This window comes from Gigantopelta aegis, chromosome 2, assembly GCF_016097555.1.
Source record: "Gigantopelta aegis isolate Gae_Host chromosome 2, Gae_host_genome, whole genome shotgun sequence".
Classification (NCBI taxonomy): Eukaryota; Metazoa; Mollusca; class Gastropoda; order Neomphalida; family Peltospiridae; genus Gigantopelta; species Gigantopelta aegis.
In genome coordinates, this window is record NC_054700.1 from 8,655,130 (window position 1) to 8,680,460 (window position 25,331).

At 40.4% G+C, this 25,331-nt stretch overlaps 1 protein-coding gene across 1 annotated transcript; it reads right to left on the bottom strand.

Moving 5' to 3' along the window:
- Positions 1–502: 502 nt before the first annotated feature.
- On the bottom strand, positions 503–18,925 carry LOC121379380 (degenerin-like protein asic-1). Its single transcript, XM_041507973.1, has 12 exons — positions 18,713–18,925; positions 15,562–16,083; positions 13,901–14,106; positions 8,896–8,999; positions 7,785–7,948; positions 6,401–6,490; positions 5,861–5,975; positions 5,127–5,190; positions 3,951–4,008; positions 3,403–3,476; positions 2,413–2,488; positions 503–758 (listed from the first exon to the last, which is right to left on the bottom strand). The coding sequence occupies exons 1-12, from the start codon at positions 18,923–18,925 to the stop codon at positions 555–557; spliced, it is 1,890 nt and encodes a 629-aa protein (XP_041363907.1). The 3' UTR covers positions 503–554.
- Between the last annotated feature and the right edge of the window lie 6,406 nt (positions 18,926–25,331).

The following is a 25,331-nucleotide window of genomic DNA, read 5'->3' on the forward strand; positions in this document are numbered from 1 at the left end:
ACTCGAATGACATATGTTTATTTACATAGGCTGTTAAGGCTTTTGATAAATATACTGGTAGTCCTCCTAAACGGAGTTGTAATGCTAGGCTCACACCGTCAACTGTCACGACGAACGACGAAGTTCGCCAACTCGATGGTTGCGTTGTAATTTCCCGACTTACGACAGGTGCGCTCAGATTAACAACTAATGGGTTATACGACGAGAATCGAGCTGTAAGAACGCTCAGACTAGCAACTGGACAGTCGTAGAAGTCGTGAAAGTAGAAAGTTGGTCAACTTTGTTCTGGCAGTTGGTAGTCTTACCCTAGCATAACCCTATATCGGTTTCTGTTTCACACAGCACACAATTCATCCTTTAAAGAATCAGAAAACGCAAACTACTCAAACAGAAGACTAACAGGGGCCAATTTGACTAAACATCGTAAGTTTACATCTGCGACTAGCAGTTATACCGGACACACGTTTACACGTGTAAACAATAATAAATAAATAAATCTCGGTGATCCCACAGCGTTTTATTGGTAACAAATTCATTGGATACAAGTCGTTCTGTTAGTTATTATAAAACATTTTAGTTTCATCGGGCGCCGCTGGTCGCACTGCGATAGGAGACGGCAGCTTCCGGCGGAAGCAGACTCGATGGACGCAATATTTAATCAGTAGGACGACGAACTCGAGTAACTCGACCAGAGTGATGACAGAACAACCGATGAACAGACCGGCTTGTCCTCCCATGTCGGCTAGCAACTGCTCAGACTGAAACAAACAAAGGTGATGAAAAACACAGGCACGGCGGAGGCAAGTGGACATGGGGGGGGGGGGGGGGGGGGGCTGACTGAAATCGAGGGTGCAAAGCAAAGTTTCTATAGTCCATCCTTTCATTCTATAAAAATGTTGGGGGGAGGGGGGGGGTTGTCAGTAATTTCAGTTTGGTTTGCCGAAAGAAGACAAGAAAATGTGTTTAAGAAATAACACAAAAATAATATTTTTGTGTTAAATTTAGAACTCAATCGGCTCAGAAATATATAACTTCTAGTAAATTTCATGATATGAAAAAAGGCGTTCCCTGTAGGACGGACTACAGGTCTTCGGGGGTATGCTGCCCCGTAAAATTTTGAAAACTAGATGTCCAGAAATGCAATTTCCTGCATTCCACAAGTAAAATTCATCTCTGCCTTAAGATTTACTACGAATAATAATTTCGATTCAGGATTCAGAATTCAGCCCTTCCCCTGCTCCGCCGTGCTTCAAACAGAAATATCAAATGTCTTCAAAATGCAGTCTTGCATCACCATAGTATAACATCATTTACTTTATAGTGATACAAAATAAAAATACATCCACCATTCACCGACCTCGGTGGTGTCGTGGTTAAGCCATCAAAAATAAGGCTGGTGGGTACTTTGGTTCACATCCCGGTACCGGCTCCCACCCACAGCGAGTTTTAAGACTCAATGGATAGGTGAACGACCACTACACCCTCTTGTCTCTCACTAACCGCTAACAACAAACAACCCACTGTCCTGGATAGACAGCCCAGATAGCTGAGGTGTGTGCCCATGACAGCGTGTATGAACCTTAATTGGATATAAGCACGAAAATAAGTTGAAATGAATGAATGAATGAATGAATGAATGAACGAACGAACATCTACCATTTGAATAAATTCAAATATCTCCTCACAGTCACCATATTACATCATTATTTACTGATGCCAAAATTAAAATATAAATACATCTAGAGTTTTAAAATTTATAACTCACAACCTCGTCTTACTATATTAAAACATTATTCACTAAGGCAAAATAAAAACATCACTATTACTCTATAGCTTTAATAAACTTCCAATCTCGCCTCACCGTATTACAACATATAATGCAAAATACAAACACACCTACAGTTTTAATAAACTTACAACCTCGCCTCGCCATATTATAACCTCTAATGCAAAATATTAGCACACCTACAGTTTTAATAAAAGTGTGTGTTATCACTTTTAATTACTATTATTAGTGACACTTAACAAACATACAATAACCAAGTCGTTTCAAATGTGGTTTCTATAAAATTTCGTTGACCGACATTGACCAAAAATAAGAGAGAGAGAGAGAGAGAGAGAGAGAGAGAGAGGGAGAGAGAGAGAGAGAGAGAGAGAGAGAGAGAGAGAGAGAGAGAGAGAGAGAGAGAGAGAGAGAGAGAGAGAGAGAGAGAGGGAGGGGGACAGAGAGGTGGGAGGGAGAGAACAACCGTATACGGTCTGCGTCGGATCCGAGGGAGCTGTAATCTAACGGGTAAACTTAGAAAATCAGTTGCAGTACATCTCCATCAGTCTGCAACGGTCTGCGTCTTTCTGCGTCCGTGACATATATTACGGAAACCAGGCTTTACAAACACCAGTGTGTACACTTACACTGTACGCTTTGTACTCCACGATCTTTTCATACTGGTGGCTCTCAAAGAAAACTTGCACTTGTAAGACATTTATCCTGAAAATAAAGTACCATTATATTTAAAATTACCTAGGAGAAACGTTTGTTGTTCTTCGCGGAATAAATAATATATAAACGACAGACTCTTCACACGAGTTGAAACCAACACGCGTCTCGCCGCCCCAGACAAGTAGAACTAGCTGGAGACCAAAGTTAAAGTTTGTTTTGTTGAACGACACCACTAGAGCACATTCATTGATTAATTAGTCATCGCCTATTGGATGTCAAACATTTGGTAATTCTGACACGTAGTCATCAGACAAAACCGGCTACATTTTTCCTTATGCATCAAGGGATCTTTTACATGCACTTTCCCACAGACAGGAAAGCACATACCACGGCCTTTGACCAGTTGTGGTGCATTGGTTGAAACGAGAAAAAACCCCAGTCAGTTGAATGGATCCACTGAGGTAGTTCGATCCTGCGACGTAAGCACCTCAAGCAAGCACTCAATCGACAGCTAAATCCCGCCCCCTAGCTGGAGACCACTGCAATTTAAATGACGCTAGTCTGTCTGGCCTGCTATATAATAAATTACATTCCAATAATATTATTATGCAGTCGGGGTTGGGTGGGTGGGTGTCAGAATTGAAAATATGTCAGTAACACGGCGGTGGTGACAATACTCATGACGCGTGCCACTGGTGGGGCAGGATATGCTCACCTTTCGCAAACACCTGCTAACATCACTGTTATCACAATGATTCATGAGTGCATGTCATCACAGCTGTACTTACTCTAGTGAGCTCTGTCCTGTGCTAGTTCTGACTCGCATGTGTTAATCACTCATTTCAACATTCCAGCAGCACCTTATTTTAGGTGGACGCAGGAATGTGTGCGATGTATGACTGACAATACAGGCTAATACAACCTATAACGTTCTACTGGCCTGATAGTCTATGTGTACTTACATAACGTGTTCACTTTCTTCAAAAATCTCTTTCAGCCGCTGACTGCGAGACTGTAGATTCTTCGTGTACTGACCCTAAATAAATAAAACAGAGTTTTAAAACAGAAACTTACTGTGAGAGGATCGGTGTTGGTATTTTGTAACACACAGACACACAAACACACAAACACACACGCGCGCCCACACGCACACACGCACACACAACGCACACACGCGCACGCATATTATAGGCTGCTTGGCCTGTATGTTTCGGCAAAAGCAAATCAAACTATATTTAGGTTCTAAAGTGTTTGGCTTTTACATGCTACATAATTATGTGTTAATCTAGCAGGTTATATAAATAAAAAGTATATCAGGGTAAATAGAATGTATAATTAGGGATAACTATGTTGTATGTGACCATTTGCGGACGTTCATTCTGGTTATACAGTCGCAAATTGAGTTTTACCGGCGACGAGGAGCAGAGATGGTAAAACGTCCGCAAATGGTCAAATACAACATAGTTATCCCCATTGTAATTCAGTAAATGCATTAAAAAAAAATACAAACCAAGCTGGCAGTAGAAGGGAAATTCGCCGATGACACGGTTTGAGAAAATATCTTCCGACTGAAAATTGCAAATAAGAATACAGAGAATACAGTTATCTTCATGGTTTTACAGGGGAAAATATATAGTGATTAAATAATAGTAATTTTGTTTTTTAGTAAAACTGTTCATATACCATTCAATATTAGAGCCGTGTTTAGCTTACATAGCATGAGGGGGGTGGGGGTGGGGGTGGGGGGACTCAAGGTACACTAATATAGATGCTTCTCCAGCTAAACATAAAAAGGGTTCTTTTAAACTGAAAGGCGTACTTTGGCACTTTTTCTGGGATTTAAATGCTCATCTCGACTCCCGCTAGATAGGGGCTTAAAATAATGATTTAAGAAAAACCTCAACTTTGCCTTACTTGAGAAACATGTATACATATACATATTTATTACCATGCTGTAATAAGGCTTAAAAATGTGTGTTTCTGGGAATGTGCCCAGAAAATAGGGTAGGGTAGGTTGCCTTTAAAAAACCCCCAAAAAACAACAAAAAAACATCACTCTTTTTTACCTACATATTAATACACACTGATAAATATGAAAATAACCCTTTTTGTCTACCTGGAGTAACCCTTCTGTGCCCTGCTTCCTTTTGGTTTACAACCAGTGCACCACTTACTAGTGTATCAAATACCGTGGTATGTGTTGTCTTGTCTGTGAGAAAGAGCATTTAAAATATCCCTTGCTGTTAACGGATATATGTTGTAGGTTTCTTCTAAGACCGCCATAATTACCACATGTTTGAGTAAAGTTTGTTTTATTTAACGACACCACTAGAGCACTTTGATTTATTGATCATCGGCTATTGAATGTCAAACACATTGTCATTTTGACACATCATAGAGAGGAAACCCGCTACATTTTCCCATTGGTAGCAAGGGATATTTTATATGCACCATCGCACATACCATGTCCTTTGATATACCCGTCGTAGTGCACTGGCTGGAACGAGAAATAGCCCAATGGGCCCACCGACAGTGATCGATCCTAAATCGACCGCATATCAAGCGGGCGTTTTACCATTGGGCTACGCCCCGCCTCCAAATGTTTGACGTCCAGTAGCAATGAGCTCTAGTGGTTGTTGTTAAAGAAAACAAACTTCAACTGAATACAAATAAGCTGAAGACGTACCTGCACGCCTGGGGACAGACACAGTCGTCAACATCCAGATGTTCTTCCCGCTGAATGCAGTCAACTTAAACAAGTGGAATAACATACATTCAGTTAAAGGTACATTGTCCTGTAAAAACAGTGTTCAGAACGTCTCGTTAAAGGTTTTTGTTGGGTCTCGGTCTCTCTCTCTCTCTCTCTCTCTCTCTCTCTCTCTCTCTCTCTCTCTCTCTCTCTCTCTCTCTCTCTCTCTCTTTCTCTCTCAGTTCTATGTATTCATCTATCAAATAAAAAGCTTTTTGAGGTGTTTTTGTGTTACGACAGTGGACTATGTTCGTCTGTCTGTCTGTTTCTGTCTATCTCTGTCTATCTCTGTCTCTCTCTCTCTCTCTCTCTCTCTCTCTCCTCTCTCTCCCTCTCCTCTCTCTCTCTCTCTCTCTCTCTCTCTCTCTCTCTCTCTCTCTCTCTCTCTCTCTCTCTCTCTCTCTCTCTCTCTCTGTGTGTCTCTCTCTATCTCTCTAGGTCTGTCTATATATGTGTCTGTCTGTTTGTCTGTCTGTTTGTCTAATTTGATATATGTCTCCCTTCCTTGCCCATCGTGTCGAAACAACCATGTTAGTGAAGAAATATTCATAGTTAAAATGTACTGAGTTAACGTTAAACAAATATCCCTTTCAAAGTTCCATTTACTTTGCAACCCAACTTCTTACATGTTGACCTTGACCCCGCCCAGATGACCCATGATGAATACTCACAGTCCCCATCTCTGTCACATGGTCTGACCTTGAAGGCGAAGGCATTGGCGTATCTGACGTCAGTACATTTGCATCTTCTCACGATCTTTATCTGGAGGCACGTCTTCCGACACGCCTACAAATTGAATGACAGCTAGCCTATAGTGCGTGTGCGTAAACAAGGAGCCGATGAATATGCCAGTACTAACCCTCATACCAAGGTTATATAAATTTAAACGTTTTAAACACATACAAACTCTAATAAAAATGGGTACACGGATAAAAATCTCAACAAATTACCATCAGACCAAATCTTACTTTTAATAAAGCAAAATTCTGGTGATAATTTACTCTTACATTAAATAAAGAAGAAGGTATATATCAGAAGCCAAATAGCCGTTAAAGAAACATTCCTTTCCTTTCATTTCGTTTATAATTAAGATATGGAGTCTTTCTTAAAAGTAATATCGCATTGTCATAATTGTCAAGTGTTATTGTACTGTAATGCGAGATCGCAAAGTTACGATAGTTTAGTGAATTGGGCCCATTGTTATTACTCACCGCTACTGAGTATTGTCCCCTGAACGCAATCTTCACTTCGTTCGCTTTCACGCATTTCGTATAAGGAAAGCCCAACTTCTTTACATATTTCTAAACGAAACAAAAACAATAATGTGGACTAGTGTCAGGTTTCAAAATTTACTTATATTAGTTTTCCTAGTTTGTACCAGGAAGTGGGTGCATTTTCGTACGCTAACATGTGCGCCGCTTGGCAAATCCGCGGGCACAAAACGTGGAATACGGACGCCTTAAAACAGTTGATTTTATGGTTATCAATGTCATAAGTTCTCATCAGTTCTCATCATCATAATCATCATCATCGTAATCATCATCCCTCATCATTGTCATAATAATCATCATCATAACCATCATCTAGAGTGATTCATTATAATTTTCGTCCTCACAATCATCATCATTATCATCACCGTCATCATGCATACACTGATGGTTCGTCAACAAATGCTGTGGCCAATGGAGGGGCAGGCATATTTATCAAGCTCCCTTCAAGAAATACCCTAACTGCAAAAGTACCAACCGGCACCCACAGTTCCAACTACAATGCAGAAACCCATGCACTTATTCAGGCTGCTACAATGATCAAGGATGCAAAAGAAGACTGTCAACAAGTTGTCTTCCTCACAGATGCTCTCTCAGTCCTACAAGCCTTGCAAGGGGAAAAACTTCCTCACCTGAATGAAGCCATGCAAGAGGTAGCAAAGGAAAGACGAGTAGCTCTACAGTGGATCCCAGCACATTGTGGGATTCCAGGAAATGAGGAAGCAGACAGGCTAGCCAAGCTAGGAGCTAATCATGTACAGCCCAGCAACAACATTAGCTTCTCAGAGAAGAAAACCTTGATAAAGGCAGCCAACAGACCCAGGACAGAACAAGATGATTACCACCTTCTCAGTCGCTTGGAACAAGTAACTCTGTTGAGACTCCGGACAGGCCACAACCGACTGAATGCTCACATGTTCAGAAAGTTTAAACTTGCAGCAACACCAACCTGCAGTTGTGGCCTGGAAGACCAAACAGCAGAACACATCTTACAGGCGTGTCCAATTCATCAAGACCTGAGACAAGCTGAGTGGCCAATCGAAACTGCCATACACACCAAACTCTATGGAAAGAGAGGCGAACTGGAAAAAACAGCTCATTTTATCTTACAGACTGGACTATTGGTCTAAATTGTGAAAGAGAAAAAAAAAAAAAAATCACCGTCATAATTTAGTGATTTTCATCATCATTATCACGACCATCACCACCACCATCACCGTTATCAGTTAATGATTATCATCAGCATTAACAACATCATCATCATCATCAACAACAACAACATCAACAACATCATCATCATCAGATGTATAAAATGTTGCACACTCACCGCCGTCAATCCAACAGAGGTCACTTTTCCAGGTGACAGGTCGATGCCGCTATCTTCCGGAAATGGAAACACGTTTGATTCGTGAATGGTCAGCCGGGCACCTGCCGTCCGCGAGAGGGCGCCTATATACTCGTCTTGTTCCAGAACTAGGGACAGAATTAGTCCTGAAATATAAAAAACCCTAGTTAAATGTCGAAAACAAAACCTGTCTCTAAACATTCTACAGAAAAAGTTAAAAGTTAAGTTTTGTTTAACATTACCACTAGAGCACACTGCTTTATTAAGCATCGGCTATTGGATGTCAAACATTTGGTAATTTTCTATCATGGTCTTTGAGAGGAAACCCGCTACATTTGTCCATTAGTAGCAAGATATATACCAGTCGTGGTGGAACGAGAACTAGCCCAATGGGCCCACTGACGGGGATATTTCCGAAACCGGGCGATCGCTTTACTACTGGGCTACATCCCGCCGCTATGCGTAGTTGAAGTCTCCATCTAGGAGGATTGTGCATGTAAAAGATAAAATATATCGGGGTTTTTCTCTAAGACTATATGTCAAAATTACCAAATGTTTGACATATAATAGCCGATGATTAATAAATCAATATTCTCTAGTGGTGTTGTTAAACAAAACAGACGTTTCTTGAGCTTTATCTGCTGGATGAAGAAATCTGGGGCACGTTCTGCCAACCGGTTTGTCCCTAACGCTGGTTAAACTGGTGTTTACGCTTCACATTAAACCGAATGATTACTTCAGGAACCTGTTAAATTACTTTGCAAACGTTTAAGCGAAACCGACTGGCCGAACCTTCTGACTCCCTATCTGGGCTCCATTCCACGAAGCGATCTTAGTCCTACGATCACATTAAGTGCATACGGTAGTATTGCACTTAAGGTGATCGTACGGCTAAGATCACTTCGTTGAACGAGGCCCTGGTCCGAGTTCAGTCAACTGAGAATAAAAGAAAACATCCACTAGACTGGTTTTTCCGCTTCACGCTAAACCGAATCACATAGGGAACCAGTCAAATAGTTCGCGAACGTTAGTAATATACATAACTGTCGATGAACTCAAACATGTCTGTAGTTTTATCACTTCAAGAACGTACCAAACAGGGGCCCAGACTTGTGCGTCTTGAGATTTCCGCCAGATTTAAACCCGTTGAACGTATAACAGTTGCCGTAGTTCACACTGGAAAACATGCTAAAGTTTCTGCAAAAAGAAAGACAAAAATGTTGTATTATATATAAAGAGAGAGTAACTAGTTAATGACGTCGGATATCTGCTTTATTCTGTGAAGGTAAGAATGGGAAATTCCGCGTGGCATTGCCGAGCAGAATTTCTCATTCGGCCTGAACAGAATAAAGCAGATTATCCTACGTCATTAACTAGTTATTATCTTTATTCTGCAGACCATAAAAATTAAGGGGGAAAGCTATTATATCTGTTATTTGAGCCACATTGTACGATGACCTAGAGGTCAAATGAGCGATTTTGTAATGAGTGACGTCAAAAGTCATATTCTGCTAGTAGCTTTATACGTCATCATATTCTGTTAATAAAACTGTGGTTGCAAGATAAATACGAATATTTATACGATTATGAAAAGCTGTGTATAAAATTAATATAAATTTGGAAGTATTGACTTCAACCTACAGCGGCGTCTAGCGGCCGAAATGATAGATGTAAGGCCACTACGCCGACCTTCGAATTATACGTCACTATAACCACTATCCATTGATTCGTGGTTTGTGCAAGATGAAGTTTGTTTTGATTATTTAACGACACCATTAGACCACATTGATTTATTAATCAGTGGCTATTAAATGTCAGACATTTGGTAATTTGGGCATAGAGCCTTAGAGAGGAAACCCGCTACATTTTTATTTTGTTAATAATAAGGGATTTTATATGCACCATCCCACAGACAAAATAGTATATACCACGGCCTTTTATATGACAGTCGTGGTGCACTGGCACCGGCCTCGGTGGCGTCGTGGTAAGGGCATCTGTCTACAGGCTGGTAGGTACTGGGTTCGGATCCCAGTCGAGGCATGGGATTTTTAATCCAGATACCGACTCCAAACCCTGAGTGAGTGCTCCGCAAGGCTCAATGGGTAGGTGTAAACCACTTGCACCGTGGCCATGGTTTGTGCTATCCTGCCTGTGGGAAGCGCAAATAAAAGATCCCTTGCTGCTAATCGGAAAGAGTAGCCCATGTAGTGGCGACAGCGGGTTTCCTCTCAAAATATGTGTGGTCCTTAACCATATGTCTGACGCCATATAACCGTAAATAAAATGTGTTGAGTGCGTCGTTAAATAAAACATTTCTTTCTTTCTTTTGGTGCACTGTCCATTGTACAAGATAATCCAGTTAAATAAAGTGTGTTTTGTTTAACAACACCACTAGAGTACATTGATTTATTAATCATCGGCTGTTGGATGTCAAACATTTAGTAATTTTAACCTGTAGTCTTAGAGAGGAAACCTGCTACATTTGTTCATTGGTAGCAAGGGATCTTTTATATGCACCATCCTACAGACAGGATAACACATACCACGGCCTACGATATACCAGTCGTAGTGCACTAGCTGGAACGAGAATAGCCCAATGGGCCTACCGACGGGGATTGACCCCAGACCGACCGCGTATCAAGAGGGCGCTTTGCATCCCGCCACTTATGCTAGATAACTCAGATCTGACAGGGATGCAAAGTGATTATTTTGCATCAACCAACATCTTAATTTTGAAAAACATTCAATTGTCTAACGAATGACAAGATATTGAAAGATTTATTATCCATCTAATAGTCGTAAACGTTTTGAACCATAGCCAATGACATAACAGGATACCTGTATCGGAGAGTTGAGGACTGAAGTGATATTAGTATGGTTGTAATGACAAACTGAAGTAATGAACGACCTTTCATGTCCCCGGACTTCAAAAATAAATGTGCTGAGTCTGTTTCTTCTTCTTCGTCGTCTTCATCATCATCATCGTCATCACCATCATCATCATCATCATCATTATCTTCTTCTTCTTCTTCTTCATCATTATCTTCATCATCATCATCATCATCTTCTTCGTTTTGTTCTTCTATTTCATCATCATCACCATCATCATCATCACGTTCGTTTTGTTGTTGTTCTTCTATTTCATCATCATCATCTTCTTCTTCTTCTTCTTCTTCATCATCATCATCATCATCATCATCATAATCATCATCATCTTCTTCTTCTTCTTCTTCTTCTACTGCTACGTCTTCTTCTTTTTTGTTGGGGTTTTTCGTTGTTTTCGTTTTGTTTTTTGTTTTTTGTTTTTTGTTTTTAGTATATGGTGTTGCTATTTGTGGATTACCGTTCCGCCCTTGATGGAGACCCGTAAATAGCGTCATAATATAAAAATCGTAAATGTATTTTACATTAGTAGAAACCATTAATATATCACTAGATGGAATAGCAGTATTACAACTCCAAACGGACGACGTGTCACAACAATAACTTCGCGCCTTTGGGAGTACAACATCAAGTAAAGGTAAGCAACACGATTTCTCTCTTTTCGAAAAACATTTTGTTCTGTTTACTTAATATGGAACTAAATGTACTTGTGTAAATATTTTACCCCGTGAGGCTTCACTTGGTCAATGAGTCGGAATTGCCCCGTGTAACTGTTTAGGGTATATTTATTTGTTCTCGGTAAAAGCTGTAACAATTAGGCTTTGTCGGTCAAATGTGATTATTGATCTGGCTTAAAAGCCTAAAACTATCTGTAAACGCTTACCAAATAATGTATTACGATTTTATTCAGTTCGGTACGCACTATAAATGGATAATTAACATCAGAGACCTATTTCACCAGCTTGGATTGAATAACGTTTGGGACAAGCAGTCATTTAAATCAGTGGCTTGGTTAAAAGAAGTAGTGAAGAGAAGACTTTCTGGTCAGTATCTGCAAACATGGAGAAATGACATCTTGACGACCAGCAAAGGAACTACTTATAGAATATTTAAAGAGAAATTGGAAGTAGAATCATATTTTAACATTCTGGATAAAACAATGTACACAAAATAATTTCGATTTAGAATTTAAAATAACTTTTTACCAGTTGAAAAGGGGAGGTGGACAAACATTTCATATGAAAATAGAAACTGTACGCTTTGTAATAGCAATACTGTTGGAGATGAATTTCATTATCTATTGATATGCACAAAATTTAGACAAGAAAGACTTAAATATCTTAACAAATACTATGTGAATAGACTAAATATATACACATTCCAGCAACTCTTCAGCTCAAAACGTATTAGTGTTCTTAAAAAAATTGTGTAAATTTATATCAATTATTAACAAACAATTTTGTGCTTCTTGACTGATATATTATGTGTAATTTTAATTGTTTTTAATATTTGGCTGCTCATCTGTTTGCATCGTGGTATATATGTTTTCGAAATCATCTTGACAATGTGCACGTTTATTATTATTTATGTTCCTCTGATGCCACCGAATTGGGGCCATTAGAGTAAATAAAGTTCCGTTCTATTCTGTTCTGGAAACAGAGGTAATCTCGGTGCTACGGTTAGTTAATTAACAAGGTGTGGTGGTTATAATCGTTTGCTATAAATCGTTTGCTATAAATGTCGATATGTGCCCAGGACAGGCGTGCGCTACAACAGCTTGCTCTGAATGTGTACGTTAAACACTTTGGACTTGGACTTGGACAGTCAGGGTTCTCATTCATCCAAAAATATTGAGAGTCCATGGACTCATGACCTTATATTTCAAGAGTCCAATAGGAATGTAGGAGAGTCCATGAACTGATATATCCAATAAAATATCAAGTGAATTGTATAACAACTGACAACACAAGAACATTGACATTTAAATGGTTTTATGTAGTAATAAAAAGTACATGAATAAAAATTTTTATTATTAAAATGTATGATAAAATATAAAACAATGCAATATGGTGCGTTCCCATCCTTGATCGCTGCGTCAGGGACCCGGGACTCCGGGTCCGCGAGAACCCTGCTGGACAGTTATACCTAGCTGACGTATACCCCTTGCAGCATTCACGGGGCTACAATAACTTGGGAGGTGATGCATCAGAATTATCACATGCTGATTAAATAATGTCATTAGTGGTTGTTAAACACAGATTTTAAACATATACATATTATATTTTATGCACTTTTTTAAAACCATGATATACCTTTATTTTTACATCTGTCCCTTTCCATTACTAATTCTGTATTGCATCATAATTGTAAAAATGCTAAAACGCAATCGATTAATCAGAGGCGGATCTGGGGGGGGGGGGGGGGGGGGGTATCAGGGGCCCGCCTCCTAACATTTGCGACAGTTATAATTTTATTATATATTAATTTTCATTTTTTACGACCCCCCTCCAAACCTCACCCAAAATTCCTTTGGCATTCCACCTCATGTCATTGGGGCAACCCTAAATGGATTTTCTGGATCTGCCACTGATTAATCTTCATTTACGATCGAGTATGGGAACCGCGCGCACATACGCACTCACACACTCGAACGCACTTACGCACACACACACACACACACACATACATTCATGCATACATACACGCACATATATACCCACATACACACGCACGCACTTCCATACACATACTATCACACACATGCACAAACACACCAACACGCACGCGCAATGTACACGTATACACATTATCATACACACATGCACAAACACACACACACAAACACACACACACACACATTATCTCTTTGTGTCCGTCTGTCTGTCTGTCTGTCTGTCTCTGTCTCTCTCTCTCTCTCTCTCTCTCTCTGTCTGTCTCTGTCTGTCTGTCTCTCTCTCTCTCTCTCTCTCTCTCTCTCTCTCTCTCTCTCTCTCTCTCTCTCTCTCTCGCACACATTCACAAACACACGCACACAAAAACAAACACACGCGCGCGCACGCACACACACACACATGCGCACACACAAACAAACACACACACAAACACACACCGCCATCACCACCATTACAACCACCATCACCACTACCACCATCACCGCCATTACAACTACCATCACCACCACTACCATCACCACAATCACCAGCACGACGACCTACCCAGCTGAGCATGTTTTCCCGTTGAAGGTGCATCCCTGTATGAAGTCCTTGAACTGATGTCCCATCTTCATCCTCATCGTCTGGTTGAGCTTGGAGAGGCCGAGCGATATGTTCCTAGCCGTGTCGGCGATCTCGTCGTCCAGACCGGTCTTCAGCCACGGACTCTCGCCGTCGCTGATGTGGACAAACTCGTCAGGGAGGACGTCCTGGATTTAAGCAAAACCAACATGATCATAGGCATAGGGTTTAACATGTACATTCAGAGCAAGCTGCCGTAGCGCACGCCCGTCATGGGCCAAGATGTCGATTTCCGCCGGCTCCTCCTGTCCAGGACAGGAAAAGCAACAAGCTTTCTAAAGGTTCATATAGACATTCATTTCAACTTATTTTCGTGCTTATATCCAATTAAGATTCAAACACGCTGTCCTGGGCACACACCTCTGTGTGTTCAGGACAGTGGGTTAGTTGTTAGTGGTTAGTGAGAGAGAAGAGGGTGTAGTGGCCTTACATCTACCCAATGAGTCGTTAAAACTCGCTCTGGGTGGGAGCCGGTACCGGGCTGCGAATCCTGCACCTACCAGCCTGTAGTCCGATGGCTTAACCACGACGGCACCGAGGCCGGTGGTTCGTATAGACTGAATGCGCCTAAAAAAATATCGAAAAATATTAGCCCGGGCCCCCTCCTAAATTTTGCGACAGTTATAATTTTATTATATATTTTTTTTTTTTTTTTTTTTACCATTCCCTCCAAACCTCCCCCAAAGTTCCCATTGGTATTCCGCCTCATGTCATTGGGCCCCCCTAAATGGATTTTCTGGATCCGCTACTGATCCAATCTATATGAGCCTTAAGAGAACTATGCCCCTACTGTACATGTCCAATACATCTACTGTGCCAAAGAAATTTTCGTATCTCCTAAATTCAAGGATCATAACGTTGTCAAATATTACAGACAGACGGAGACGAAATCTATAGTCCCTTCCGGTTGGACCGGTAGTGGACCTCCCAAAATGTAATTATTATATAACTAATATAATTAATGCAGTAAGCCACCCTATACCCCGATGAAAGGCGAATTAAGAGCTCCCTAAGCCAGTTGCTGGCATTTTCCGACAACTGTGGTTATAAAAAATATTTGGGTAAAAAAAAAAAAAAAAACCCCACAAAAACACAAAAAACCCCCACAAAAACCACCACACAAAAAACACACACAAAAAAAAACCCTAAAACAAAATTAATTAATTTTTGTTCACGATTTCAAAGAGCAAGCGATTACTGAGGGTGTATTGTTCCCATATTTTGAAAATAAACAAAACAATAGTTCTAGTTCTAGTTCAAGTTCTAGTGGAAGACGTGTGACCTCCAGCTCGTTACATCGTCTAGTGTCAGATCTTTTATCAAGATGAAAAAACCCCTGTCATCAGTTCCAAATCCAAATACATTATCTCTATGACAAACCCTATTTATAGGCAAGAATGGCCACTACACACTACCCCAACTGCTCTCACTAACCATTAGCAACTAATCAGTAACCTACTGACATACAATACTGTTGGCTAATGTGTCCAGAACAACGTACTTAAACAGCGTACTCAATTGGATATAAGCACTAAAATAAACTAAATTGAAATTTGAAAATTATGCATTTGAATACATCTAACCTCTATTAAGTCTTCATCATCGACATCATCATCATCATTATTATCGGAATTAGTCGTGGTAGTGGTAGAGGACGCTTGTTCAGGTGATGTAGACGATTCTGAAGAATTGGTCATGTCGGCAGACGTTGTTGGAGTTGATGTAGACGATCCTGAAGAATTAGTCATGTCTGTAGACGTTGTTGGAAGTGATGCAGACGATCCTGAAGAGTTAGTCATGTCTGTAGACGCTATTGGAGTTGAAGTAGATGATCCTGAAGAATTAGTCATGTCGGTAGTCGTTGTCGGAGTTGATGATGATGATGTTGAGCTTGGATGATGACTTGTTGTTTTCGGGTCTTTTTTGTCATCATCATCGTCATCGTCGTCATCATCATCATCGTCGTCGTCGTCATCTTTATAAGCTGCCTGTGCGCGACTGACTATTTCCTTAAAGTGCTCTCCTCCAAGATGAACCATGGATGACCTGACGATGTTTTTGTTACACACTGTCACGGCTGGGAAGTCAATAGCGCCATAGTGTATCTGAAGAAATAAGGAATATTTGTTTCGCGACATCTTGGCACATTTTAAGCTGTAGTTATTTGGTGAGTTTGAAGGTTTCAAAGCTGCAAAGGTGGAAAGAAAAGGAAAGGAATATTTGCTCAAAGACCCCCTACCACATTTTAAAGACAATGTTGAATTAAGACACAGTCAAATCTGCTCTAGCGGCCATCCACACGAATCAGCCACCTGTGTTAAAAGGCCACATTTTTATCCTTCAAATTCATCTAAAATTGTATGGTAAAGCGCTCGCTTGATATGCGGTCGGTCTTGGATCGGTCTCCGTCGGCGGGCCGATTGGGCTATTTCTCGTTCCAGCCAGTGCACCACGACTGATATATCAAAGGTCGTGGTATGTGCTAGCCTGTTAAATTGTCTATGGGATGGTACATATAAAAGACCCCTTGCAGTTGTAGCGGGTTTCCTCTCTAAGACTATATGTCAAAATTACCAAATGTTTAACATCTAATAGCCGATGAATAATAAATCAATGTGCTCTAGTGGTGTCATAAAAAAAAAAATACCCGTAACTAATATATATACTACTCAAAAGAATTTAAGGGTCAGACGATATTTTCGACATTATTTTCTGAATGTCAGTTATATTAGCTAGACCATAATGTCACGCATGGTATTGTTCCATTTTGACGAAAGTGGGTCTAAGCAACCCATAAATGAATTAAAATCCACTGTCATTGACACTGTCGACTAGTTCTAATGGCGAAAACATGCTTACATTTGCATGTAAATTAGGGCGAAAGCGAAAGGTCTGCTAAGTACCCATAACTTGCTTTTTCACAAAGCGCTTCATTTGCACGCTTTGCACGTGTATTCCATGTTCCCAATGCTGAATTTCCGTATAATTGGAGCTTGCGTTCGTGTACGGTGCACACTCCAAATTCGACAATGGTACGACTTCAACTGACTATCGAAGATCGAGGAAGGGCTATTGCTTGGCTTCAGGATGGCAATAGCAAAGAATTGTTGCTCTGAGACTTGGTGTCAGTCAGAGTGTCGTTGGCCGACTGTGGCAACGGTACCAAGCAACGAATTCTGTTCGAAATCGTCCACGTTCGGGAAGACCCCGAAGCACTACAAATAGAGAGGACCGCTACATCACCAATATGGCTCTACGTCAACGCACAACCACTGCACGCCGATTACGTGACAATCTGCGGACTGCGACTGGAACTCGAGTGTCTGATCAAACCATACGCAATCGTCTGAGAGCCAATAATCTACGCTGCCGTCGCCAGGCTGTTCGACCACCACTCCTACCACGTCACAGAACGGCCAGACGTCACTGGTGCACGCTTCATCTGCGGTGGCAACGTGTTCAGTGGGGTCCAGTGATGTTCACTGATGAGTCCAGGTTTAGTTTCCAGTTCAACGACGGTCGGGTTCGTGTCTACAGACGTCCTGGGGAGCGCTTCGCTGATGTTAAGGTTAGACAACGTCACCGGTTCGGTGGTGGCAGCGTCATGGTGTGGGGCAGCATCTCTATCCACCACAGGACCCCCCTCTATGTGGTGGATGGCAATCTGAATGGAATCCGCTATCTGAATTAGATTATCCAGCCTTTGGTTTTCCCAGGCCTTCAGCAGATTGGCGGCGGGGCAGTTCTGCAGGATGACAATGCCAGACCCCACCGAGCCAGGGTGGTAACGGACTTTCTCAGACAACAAGGTATCGCCAGGATGGATTGGCCAGCATATTCGCCTGACTTGGCCCCAATAGAGCACGCCTGGGACGAATTAGGCAGGAGAGTTCGGGATAACCATGCCCCACCGGCCAACCTTCATGATCTGGGTCAACTTCTTATGTCTGATCAACAGCATGAGGCAACGATGTGTCGAGTGTATTCGCGCCAGGGGTGGATTCACACACTATTAAACGAATGTTCTAATGTGTAAAATCCATGTTTGACAACCTTCAACTTTGACAGCATGTCATGTGACTTTCTTGTATACAGTGACGTTTATTTGTGGTTTTTTGTAAATATGGAACAATAAATAAAAAATTTGGTGTAGTTTACATCATCAATCTAATACACTCTGAAACTTATTTGGTTATAGATTTTTGACCCTTAAAATATAAATAAACTGACTTTTATAAAACGACCTTTATTAAGCAGTCACCTGTATTAACAGACCGCTTTTCAGCACTCCCATTGGTGGCAGCGACACCGGTGGCATCGTGGTTAGGCCATCGGTCTACAGGCTGGTAGGTACTGGGTTCGGATCCCAGTCGAGGTATGGGATTTTTAATCCAGATACCGACTCCAAACCCTGAGTGAGTGCTCCGCAAGGCTCAATGGGTAGGTGTAACCCACTTGCACCGACCAGTGATCCATAACTGGTTCAACAAAGGCCATGATTTGTGCTATCCTGCCTGTGGGAAGCGCAAATAAAAAATCCCTTGCTGCCTGTCGTAAAAGAGTAGCCTATGTGGCGACAGCGGATTTCCTAAAAAAAAAAAAACAGTCAGAATGACCATATGTTTGACGTCCAATAGCCGATGATAAGATAAAAAATCAATGGCGTCGTTAAATAAAACAAACTTTACTTTTTTCCCTTTGGTGGCTGTTAAATACAAATATGACGTTACTTACCTCTATGGTGGTGGCGACAGGGTACTGGTAGTACTTGCTGACAATGAGTCGAAGATTCCAGGCGAACATGACAAACATAGCCAACAGAACAAAAGAATAAAATACCTTCTTGATGACGGACCCCGATTCAATAACTTTACCAACACCATGCCCCGACCAATGTCTTGCGAAGCCAACAACTTCCTCCTTCAAAGATATTTTTCTATCCAGCATATCGCCAGGTTCTTCAATAGACCAGGGGTCTCATTCACTAAACTCTCGCAACTTTGCGATCTCGCAGTGCAATGCTAAAAGACTTGCAAAGAGGTGCTTTGTTGTCTAGCAGAGCCTGAGAAAGCTTTGTGAATTAGGTCCCAGATACAATTTACAAAGAATTCACAAATTTTACTTCAAGTTTACTTGAACCGTGTCTTTTTTTTTTTATAGCACAAAATGGGAATAATGTTCAAGGTTGTGGTAGTTATTTTTCAATGTCCTTAATCCCCAGAACATATTTCAAGATTCCTCTCTTTTGGACTTCGTAGTTTACTCTTTAAAGTAATTATGTCTGATATAGACAGGAGGAGTTCTTTCGCTTGTATTTGTGCCTCTGGCATATACAGCATCCAAAATTATAAGAGTTCATAAAGCGTTTTTGAATCTCCAAGCACAGTTTTTAGTCATTTGCTAAAAGGTTATTTGCTTCATCCATCGTCTAGTCTGATAACTAATATTTATTTAATCAACTTTAAAACAAAAACTACTTTAAAATGACCGTAACGTAATTAGTTGTTCAATGTCTTTGATTCAATTACGTATTCTTTAGGCCTAACTGGAAGTGATGGCAAATAAATTTCTCAAGAACGATGTCCACGGTCTGGATTCGAACCATCTTCCAACAATATAAGCTAAACCGTTTTAATTTAAACACGGATTTTTACACTTTCGGTAATGTAGCGAACAAAACTTTTCCTAATAAAACATCCAACGCGCACTATGCTATTGCGTCCGACTATCTAAATGTTTGCCATAGAAATGTGGATTGGTTGCAAATTGCAACTTCTAATGTCACCCATGCGTATAAATATTACAATTACGGTGACAATGTATACACGTATATACATTATCGGATCCATGGTCATCGCAAATGAAAACAGCGTGTACTCCAGGGCGGTACTGTGTTTGTAAAGTGAGAACAATCGAATGCTACAGCAAATTAATGTACATAGTAACAGTAAATAATCAGCGTTTGTAAACATCAGGTGCACGTAATAATTAATGTGCACGTGTAAAGTTCAAATGTTTTAGAAATCCACAGGGGAGACAAGGGTGGACCCTGAAAATATTTAAAGTGTCTGTGTGTGTGTGTGTGTGTGGGGGGGGGGGGGGGCAAAGGGCAAAAGGGTACCTGGGTTATCTCTCTGAAAAGGGAACTTCAATTAAAATTGTAAACAAATTGTTGAAAATGTGGGGGGGGGGGGGGACTTTAATTTTTTAGGAGGGAGACAGATCCCCTAGTCCTCTCCCTTGGGATGGATCAGTCCAAAATGTATAGAAGTATGTACGTACGAATCAGCCCACCTTCAAATGATCCCAGCCAATACCCCACGACTAGTATATTAAAAGCCATGGAATGTACTGTCCTGTCTGGGAAAGTGCATATAAAAAATCCCTAGCTATTTTATTGGTGGCGGGCAATGGGTTTCGTTTTTGAGATTCCTGTATGCGCCTATATATTTTAATGTTTGAATGTAAAGTTAAAGTTTGTTTTGTTTGAAGACACCACTAGAGCGCATTGATTTTTTTAATCATCGGCTATTGGGTGTCAAACATTTGGTAGTTTTGACATTTAGTGTTAAAGAGGAAACCCGCTACATTTTTTGTTAATAGTAGCAAAGGATCTTTTATATGCACCATCTCACAGACAGGATAGTATATACCACAGCTTTTGGTATACCAGTCATGGTGCAATGGCTGGAACGAGAAATAGCCCAATGGGCCCACCGATGAGGATCGATCCTAGACAGATTGTTTGAATGTAAAATGCACTCACGTACTAATGTATGCATGTATAACTCTTTTGACCCCCCCCCCCCCCCCCATACACCTTTCTGCAGCTTGCTAAATGTTGTGTATAAGGCTTTAGGGAAGAGCATGAGTATTAGTACACAGACATGAAAGCTTTAATGGTGCGGCTCCCTGGGGACTTGTAAAGTCTAACAAATCGTCGCGGGTTAATCACTCGCTAACCATTAATAACATCATTGAATATCATTTACAACACGGTCTTCTCCACGCCATGCTCTTAAAACTTATGTGAATGAATGAATGAATGAATGAATGAATGAGTGAGTGAGTGAATAAGTGAGTGAATGAATGAGTGAATGGATGAGTGAAGGGATGAGTGAATGAATGAGTGCGTGAGTGAGTGAGTGAATGGATGGATGGACGGACGGACGGACGGACGGACGGACGGACGAACGAATGTTTAATGACAACCCGGTACAAAATAAAGAAAGAAAGAAAGAAAGAAAGAAGAAAAAAATAAGAAGAAAAAGAAAATAACCGCCTATATACAAAGGTAAAAGTATACGAAAATAAATAAAATACATCAGTAGAAAACTTCAACATGTATAATAAAACATAGCCCAAGTACTCTGTCCGTAAGCCAGCAAGACGGTCTTTGGTATACCAGTCGTGGTGCACTGGCTGCAACGTGAAATACCCCAATGGTCCACCTACGGGCATCGTTCCTAGACCGACCACGCATCAGGCGAGCGCTTTACCACTGGGCTACGTCCCGACCCTACGTTATAATAAATTAGTAATGTTCTGATTTTATTGTTTGTCTGAAGGTCATCACATATTCGGTAGATTGAGCACAACTTTATGATTGGAAGTTTTGATTACTTTTTAGATTTTCGACCTTGAATCCCATAAAGTTACCACTCGACACCAGGGCCCAATTTCACAAAACATCGTAAGCCTAGTTTTGCACGTAAACGTAAATCTACGACTAAACCACAATTCTTGTTACTATTATAGTTCAACAGATATAGTTAGAAGAAAACATATTTAATTTTTTTTGTCTTTAAAATACTCCAGCTTCCGTAATGATGTAATTTTCTGTGTAAAATAGATGCCAAACACGTGCAAACGCACGACACCAGTATAACTGACATAAACTTACGATGTCTAGTGAAATGAGCCCCGGAACTTTCCTGACTACCGATCTTTACGAGTTGTTTTTCGGTTGTTGTTGTTGTTTACTACAATACATTATATCATATAACGTTGAAATCGTTGATCAGACAGCTGCTGGGGTGGAAGTGGGGTACATGGGGGGGGGGGGGGGGGGGGAGGGAGAGAGAGGTCAGATGATAATGATGAAAGGCCATGCACTTGTATACAGATTATATATTCAGCATACAGTGTAAATATAACCGGCTCGTATCGTAGAAATCAATATATGGGATAGTTTATAACACCATTATCGTTAAGAACATTGATCAAAATTGTTTTTCCAGTACTAAATATCACTGAGGAAATTAAAATAATTAAGTAAGTACTATAATTTGTCATACAACGTAAAACACAGCTAACATCAATGTATGTTTGTGGAGCATATATTTACCATCATTAGCCTACCTAATAACGTGAATTAATATCAATATAATTATGTATGTGGTAAATATATTTAATACACCATTACCTAATAATGTGAATTAATATCAATATATGTATGTGGTAAATATATTTAATACATCATTACCGAATGTGAATTAATATCAATATTTGTATGTAGAACACTTAGTATAGAGAATAGCTGCTATCGCACATAACAAAAACAATATAATGTATGTATGTATGTATGTATGTATGTATGTATGTATCTAATAATAATAATAATAAATAAATAAAAATTAAAAGAAACAAAAGTGTGAGCAAACAAAACAATCAACCCTTAGACCCATCACACATCAGGCAATCCCCTACCACCGAGTTAAAAGTTAAAGTTCATTTTGTTTAATGACACCACTAGAGCACATTGATTTATTTATCATTGGCTATTGGATGTCAAACATTTGGTACTTTTGACATATAGTCTTAGAAAGAAAACCCGCTATGTTTGTTCATTAGTAGCAAGGAATCTTTTATATGCACCATCCCACAGACAGGATAGCAAATACCATGGCCTTTGATATACCAGTCGTAGTGCACTGGCTGGAAGGAGAAAAATAGCCCAATAGGTCCACTAACCGGGATCGATCCTAGACAGATTGCGTATCCCCCTACCACTGAGCTACATATTCTACAAAACACAAGATAAATTAACAAACAGCAATTGAAAAAAAAATGAAGAAAAAAAGTTTATTCGTTGCTCAATAATTATTTTCATTTCAACTTATTTCCATGATTATGTCCCAATTAAGGTTCAAGCACGATGTCCTGGGCACACACCTCAGCTATCTGGGCTGTCTGTCTAGGATAGTCGGTTAGTGGTTAGTGAGAAAGAAAAGGGTGTAGTGGTCTTACACCTACCCGTTGAGTCGTTAAAATTTGCTCTGGGTAGGAGCCGGTACCGGGCTGCGAACCCTGTACCTACCAGCCTTATGTCCGATGCTAACCAAGGCAAGTTTCAATAATTAAAATTAAGCATCAAAATAATATGAAACCCAATGTGTGGTTTACCAGGATGTTACCACATGGCAATATAGTGGATAACGATCATACTTTGTTCCCGACAACATCTGCTTAAACGAACTTTCTGAGAGTAAAGCAATACAATGTCTCCTACCTGACCTAATAAATTTTCATATCTCCCAAGTTAAAGGGCAATAACTCCATGAAAAATGGGTAAATCACCATGAAGAGAGCGGAAAACCAATTTTCATATCCATGTTCAAGGGCCATAACTCTGGGGAATCTGGGTAAATCGCCATGAAAGTCCAACTTGATCTGTAACATTTTATACTAAAGATAAACACATTTCAGCTCAATATTTTGAGGCATTCAACCCCCCCCACAAAAAAAAGAAGAAAAAAAAAAGAAGAGAAGTCTGGAAAGCCATGTGGAACAGACGAACAAGCATTCTGGGAATACTGCTAAAGCAACACATCTCCTACCAGTCCGAACAAATGTTCACATCTCCTACCAGTCTGGACAAATGTTCACATCTCCTACCAGTCCGAACAAATGTTCACATCTCCTACCAGTCCGAACAAATGTTCACATCTCCTACCAGTCCGAACAAATGTTCACATCTCCTACCAGTCTGGACAAATGTTCACATCTACTACCAGTCCGAACAAATGTTCACACCTCCTACCAGTCTGAACAAATGTCACATCTCCTACAGTCTGAACAAATGTTCACATCTCCTACCAGTCCGAACAAATGTTCACATCTCCTACCAGTCCGAACAAATGTTCACATCTCCTACCAGTCTGGACAAATGTTCACATCTCCTACCAGTCCGAACACATGTTCACATCTCCTACCAGTCCGAACAAATGTCACATCTCCTACCAGTCCGAACAAATGTCACATCTCCTACCAGTCCGAACAAATGTTCACATCTCCTACCAGTCCGAACAAATGTTCACATCTCCTACCAGTCTGAACAAATGTTCACCTCTCCTGCATTCAATGGCCATAATTCTGTCAAACATGGATAAATTCCATCTTTTAACAGTTATGGCCTTTAAAAGGAAATGTTTTAACGACACACTCAACACATTTTATTTACGGTTATATGGCGTCAGACATATGGGAAAGGACCACACAGATATTGAGAGAGGAAACCTGCTGTTGCCACTTCATGGCCTACTCTTTTCGATTAGCAACAAGGGATCTTTTACATGCACCGTCCCACAGACAGGAGAGAACATACCATGGCCCGTTACACCAGTTGTGGAGCACTGGCTGGAACGAGAAATAGCCCATTGGGCGGGGATTGATCCTAGACAGACTGCGCATCACGCGAATGCTTTACCACTGGGCTACGTCCCATTATGGCCGTTGAATAAATTCCCATGAAAATCAAGTTTGAACTGCAACTATAAATGAAAAAGTTCAATATCTTGAGGCATTGCGGAAAAAAAAAAGGTCTGAAAACTATGTGGAACAGACAAAAAGATGGCTATAGGTGTACCGGCTCCCATTTTTGTAAGGGGTGGTGGTGCAGGCAGACTTTTACCCAAATTAAACAAAAATGCCCGAATCTGCATAATATTTATTCATATCAGCATTACTACCAAATAGCTATATAGGGACGTAATTTTGAGGGTAGAATGATAGAAATGCATGGTAAAAAGGTATCAGGTTAGCACATTTTGCCCGAATATCTGTATAATGTTTCAGGTTTTGCTCAAGCACTGTCCCCGTTTCATACGCTTATGAGGATGGAGACCAAGCCTATAGTCTGCTCCGGTTGGACCAACAGGGGACTACTAAAACACTACAACAAATAGATTAATAGCCTTTTATTCAAATATAACATACACAAGCATACAAATATATCCATACAATGAAAACATTGATGTGAATGAGTAAATGACAAAAGTATCAGTATATCGATGAAGGGCTTTAATAATAAAAAATAATGAGAATTGTAAACTTGATAAATTTGTTGTAACCA